General features: G+C 37.2%; 1 protein-coding gene across 2 annotated transcripts in view; it reads left to right on the top strand.

The window, feature by feature from the left end:
* Positions 1-2,367: 2,367 nt before the first annotated feature.
* Positions 2,368-6,000, top strand: part of COL21A1 (collagen type XXI alpha 1 chain) — a gene marked incomplete at both ends in the record, with an annotated part of 78,855 nt that continues 75,222 nt past the window's right edge. For both annotated transcript variants that reach the window (XM_080342318.1, XM_080342317.1), the window contains 2 exons: positions 2,368-2,455; positions 4,387-4,938. In XM_080342318.1, the coding sequence (XP_080198444.1) occupies positions 2,368-2,455; positions 4,387-4,938 (640 nt within the window). The remainder of the gene's footprint in view (positions 2,456-4,386; positions 4,939-6,000) is intronic.

The raw sequence follows: 6,000 nt of genomic DNA, 5'->3' as shown, positions 1-6,000 counted from the left end.
TGGTGACTCATCTTCTATCTGAGAAATACGGATTATGAATATACCAGAAATGAATCTGACATTGAAATTACTTTCTCACACCTTGTTACTGTCTTGCTCCCACACCTTTGTAATCCCTTTTCCCCATATTATTTTCCTAAAACATCATGTCAGGTATAGACGTCTTTAGAGAGAAAGGCCTGTGTTTAGCCACTGTAGAATTTTGGTGCAGATAACAGCTCACTGTCTGCTGGGTGGCTGCTCAGTATATTATAGTGATTAAATGGGATTCTATTCAGCTTACTCCCTTGCCTAGTCTTGGAAAATAAAATGGTTAGTTATCTCCATTTACCTTTCTCTTCTCCTAAGCGGCACATGCAATAGGCATGCTGAATTTTGTTTTGGCGTATTTTTGGGGAATAGTATTTTCCAGTGGTACAGAAATTTCAGAACACCTGCCAGTAGCTTATTGCTGGTAGTGTGGTGGACACCTTGCCCCCCAAAGAGTTCAAAATTAAAGATCAGCAATATAAAAAGCACAAATACACACAGCTTTCATCCCCTCCCCGATATACTGACTTTTAATTTTGTAGTATATTAAATATTTTCACTTATATTTGACCTTTTCAGTGAGCACGTAGATTCTTTTGGAGTGGGCATAAATGAAGGTTTATGTCTAAAAGAAAAAGATATGAAAAGAGAAGGAGTCTTGGCCTTATTCAAGGAAGGCATTTGAATTCTAGGAAATGGGCTGAAAAAAGCAGCAAGAATATTAGTGATAAACTAGTGTGTAACAGAGAAAGACTAACATGGCTGACAAAGCAACACTTGAAGAAAAAAGAGTAATATTTAGTCTTCTAGCCAGATGTAAAATACTTAAATGAGTGAAACTGAAAGGTAATGCAACGAATTGGCCCTGAACTGTTACTGAAAATTTGTCCTGAACTTAGATTTTCCAATGAATATGGGAAAATCTGAAAGCAGTAAGTTGGTTGGTCAATTACTGAGCACAATGTTCTTCTGAATGCAAACCAAATAACAGGGAAAAAAGTTTCTTTTACGATGTACAAAGAAAGATGTAAAGTATTCTAAAATTCTGTCCTCTGTTATATTAATGACATTTGATGAACCAAATCTATGCTTAAATGAACAAGTGCCACCTCATAGTTTAATAGAGATCACAGGATCACATAATGACTGAGATTGAAATAGACTTCTGGAGGTCATCTAGTCCAGTCCCTGGAGCTGGTTGCCCAGGACCATGTCCAGAGAGCTTGAATATCCCCAAGGATGGAGACCCCACAACCTCTCTGGACAACCTGTGCCAGTATTCAATCACTGGTGCATGCACTTACACCAGCAGTTAATCCTCCCTTTCCCTGTTAGGGTGTTCCTGTTTTGTAGTGGAGGATAAAATGGAGTTAGAAAAATTGCATTTTGCATTGGAGGATGAGAAAACAGAATACAAAAGAGATTCATTATACTTATATTCTTGAAATGAATGGATCTTTAATACAATACTCCAAAAATGCATCTTTTCCCATTATGATTCTATTTTTTTGCATTTAATAGAAGTAATTGTTATGACTTAATTTAAGTATGGTTCCTTTCTGACTTGATCTATTCTGTGATTTTAAATTTGTTAAATAGTAGTTATGACAGCAACATGAAACCAAAGTTGCATCTTTGCTTTGGGACCCTCTTAAGGATATAATCCAGAGGCCATGGTAACAAAGGAGATAGAAACAGGAAAAAAAAAAAGTGGTGAATATAATTGATATAACCTTTGATGTTACAGTACACAGTGGGCTTGGCTATGCTGGGAGGGGGCTGGGTCTCACTGAGACCTAGACTCATGGTGGTGGTCTCAGCCTAGGACAGAGGAGAAGGAGTGTCCTAGACTCCCTGAAGTAGCCAGGTATGCAGGTTGAGACTGAAGTACCATGTCCACACCAGTACCTGACACAAACACTTGCTGTATTTTGGAGCAGCAGCTCTGAAGTCTTTGGATAATGGCTGCAGAGGGGGATGGTGGTTGGACGAGTGTGACTGGGACTGGGAACATAACCTACTTGCGTGTGTATGTGGCAAGTGAAGTATATAAATATGCCTTGGTGAAAACGGAGCTTCCACAGAAAAGCTGGTGAGTGTTCTTGAGTTTAGAATCTCAACTTTGGGCTTACGTGCCTGACTGACACTTTTGGGGTCTGTGGTGCGTTGCAGGCTGGCCTTACTTTTGGGCTTGCAGATTCGATTTCAAAGCTGTTCCTCCTGTACAGGTTTTAAAACACAGCAATTTGGATTTGTTTTGTAATATAATGACACTATACTTTCTTTTCATTTCTTCCCCATCTAGTTTAGTCTGAAGACTTTGAAAATACAATACACATGGCACAGATCAGAACATTTTTTCAGATGGTATTAAGTCTATTACTTCATGATTACATCTCAGCTGAAGATGGGGAAACAAGAGCAAGTAAGTCTTAAGTTTTTATATTTCAGATAAGGGCAACTTCAAAGCATGCCTTGAATTTATAGTAATCATTTTCAGGTTCACATGCACACTTCTGTTGATGGTGATTTTTTTTCCATTGTAATTTTCTTGGTGAAAATACTGTAATATAGGGTAAGTAACTTAAATATTTCTCCTTTAGGAAGGGAATATCTTTATTTCTTTTTTTTTTTTCTTTTTTGTCCTGGAAATGCCCAAGGAGGTAGATGGAACTGTAAAGTTCCAGTCTTGATATAAACATGTGTCTTGAGTATTTATATTTTCATTTCTTCAGGAGTCCTCTTTTAAATAGCTTAATGTTATGTGAGAAACTAAATAACAAAAATAAAGCTTCTGTGAGGGGAAGCTGAGATAAACCTCGGCTTTGGGACAGATCTTCTTGCATATTCTTCAAAGTTAGCATCTCAGACCCCACCAAACCAAGTTATATACTCTAAATCTAGTTTATGGAAAAGAAAAAGTTGAAGCAAGGTAGCTTTTTGAAAGACAAAGTGAGTGGAAAAAAAGACTGTGGAAAACTTTCCTCTGGCCACAGTGATACTTTCAGAGTAGGTCTTTTTTCTCCAGTTCTGCTCTTAATACAGCAATTTTCAGTATTGTACAACATACTCCATAAAATTCCTTTTTGGTCTCTAGAAAGACATACATTTTTTTCAGTCCACCTGCTCTAAGCTGGGCCTGCTTTCAGCAGGGTCCAATGTCCCTTCATCAGGTCCGAAGTCCCTTCCGACTGAAATTACTGTGTGATTGATATCCCTGACTACAGAGTGACACACTCTGCTCGCCCCTTGCTCCTTCTCCCAGTGTCTCTTCACCACCTGCATTGCAAAATGATCTCTCCAGCAGACCATGGTCAAGTGCTTTCAAGGAAGGTAAAATCTTGACCTGACCAGACGTGTCCGTAGGCAGATGTCAGGACAAGGCCAAGCTCTCCTTCCTGTGCTGGAGCTGCAGCCTTTCACAAAGCAGAAAGCACAGAAACACCCAGCAACCCCTATGAGCCCAGGTGCCATGGGATCAAAATAATGTCTCCTGGTTTTGGCCCTCTCCTTGGGTCCTTGTTTGTCGGTTATTTAAGCTCCTTTCACAGTTGATGGAAGCTGATTATCTCCTCTGGAGTTATTCCCTCTATCTGAGGATGTTCATATAAGAGGGATAGGACTGACCTATAGAAATGCTTGTGTCAGTCCATGGCCTGTACTTGGCAATTTAGTCTAACAGCTCCATTTATAAGTGACTACAACTAGGAGAGCTGAGTCCACACCTAAATCATCATGCAGTTACATTATATTTGTTAAATGCTTATGTGTTCTTACACTCTGGAGGTTGAACTTGTTCACTGAGCATTTTCTTCTACTGAAATCACAGTATGCTATCAGCAATATTCAGTCAAGACTCAGGATTTTATAATAACTAGTTCTATAAGTGCCATGTAGCAGTGTCAGAAGTCAATTAAAATGCATTTGTAAAAGGATTGGATATTACTTCTGGAGTATTCAGACACCTCTGCAGTGTGCTTGGTTTGCTAACAAAACCAAGGTTTTATGTTTATCATCTGTGCAGACAGAGATATGGAAAAAACCAAAATGTATTTCTATCTGCTCATTGCATGATGTGCAATTGCCAGCTGAGGAATGAAGTTCCAGAAATTTTCATAGTTGTTTCTGGTGATAATGCGAAAAACAGAAAATGGTGTGGTTTTCAGATACCAAGCTGGATCTGTGTGGATTATGGAAACAATCTTGTTTTCTCTGATAAACTCAGCTGACCTTTTTTTAAATGGAATGTATTTGTCAATATAGGTTCTAATATAAACATTAATTGATATGAAAAATGTTTCTTATGGAAGAAGAATTGGAAGTGTTTGTTGAAAATTTTTCTTTTTTTTATTTTAGGTTGCAGAACTGCTCCGGCAGATTTAGTTTTTATCTTAGACGGCTCTTACAGTGTTGGCCCAGAAAACTTTGAAATCATCAAAAGCTGGCTTGTCAATATTACAAGAAATTTTGACATAGGGCCAAAGTTTATTCAAGTTGGAGTTGTCCAGTACAGTGATTACCCTGTACTTGAAATTCCCCTTGGAACTCATGAATCCACTGAGAACCTCATCAGGGAAATGGAATCCATACACTACTTGGGAGGAAATACAAGAACAGGAAGAGCTATTCAGTTTGCCTATGACCATCTTTTTGCAAAATCTTCAAGATTTTTAACAAAAATAGCAGTTGTTCTCACTGATGGAAAGTCCCAAGATGAAGTCAAAGATGTAGCAGCAGAAGCAAGGAAAAATAAAATCACTTTGTTTGCTATTGGTGTTGGCTCAGAAATTGAGGAGGATGAACTTAAAGCCATTGCCAATAAGCCTTCATCAACTTACGTATTTTATGTTGAAGATTATATTGCAATATCAAGAATTAAAGAAGTTATAAAGCAGAAACTCTGTGAAGGTAAGTTAGAGATCATAAAATATTTTAGAAGGTCTGCAGAAGACAGTTGTGTATGCGTATTTATTTCACAAACAGTATGTATTATTAATGTAACCTAAGGCACCTGATGATCTTTAGTATGATCTTCTTTCATTTTGATCTTGTTTGTGGAAGTCCCTCCTAAAATGGTATTTTCTCTGTTAAACAACATTTGTGAAGTGTATGATGTGTTAACACAGTGTGTGTTTGATTTTGGTATATAAGATTTTCGCCTAAGTCCCAAATTTTTGCGTTGATAAAATTTGTAAACCCTAAAGTAGGTGAGGAATTCTCGTACTGCCGAGAACATAGGGCTTGCTTTGTCCTTTTCCTAGATGTGGCTGACATCTACAATCTGGCATTTCTTTTCGACAGTTGAGAAGATAGCCTATCAAGACAAACAGGAGTTCTTCCGCTAGCATGCATTGAAAAACCCAGAAGAAAGGCTCTTGGCAAAAGTGCCCCAAATTGTAACAAGCTGTTATGATCTTTTTTAGAAGGATTTTATAGAAGAATTAGCCAAGACCAACATTGTAAAGTGACTTTTTAGCTTTAGAATGCTAGTAACATTACTGCATTGGGGTTTCTGATAACTTTGTAAAACACTCAGAAGGACTCTGTTATACAATGAATATTTATCAGTGCTATTTTGTACATTTTTTTATTTCCAAGAATTGATCCAAGTCATATTTCATTTGGACCATATTCCTGCACTTAGTAAGAATGCAAAATAGTTTTCATTTGCTCTCACTTTCAGTATGAACTTCATTGAAAAAATATGATACTTATTTTGAGGTTAATAGTGTTTATTTCTTGATACACTTACAAAAATCTTAATTCCTTGTGGCTGATATAGTGAGGTGGTCAGTCCAAAAATTAAATCAGCTAAGTGAAGCTAAATTCTTTAATAAAACTTAATGTAGAGAGAAATTTCCCAAAATAATAATGAAGTTTTCTTTAAATAAAGCTTAGAAGTAGTGACATCATATTCCATCAAGATGGAGTTTCTGCTTTCAGCATTAAGTTAACTAGTATCCTTTCAAA

Source organism: Nesoenas mayeri (assembly GCF_963082525.1).
Source record: "Nesoenas mayeri genome assembly, chromosome: 3".
NCBI classification, from domain to species: domain Eukaryota; kingdom Metazoa; phylum Chordata; class Aves; order Columbiformes; family Columbidae; genus Nesoenas; species Nesoenas mayeri.
Note: the sequence above shows the minus strand (reverse complement) of the source record. Positions and strands in the feature narration are given on the sequence as shown.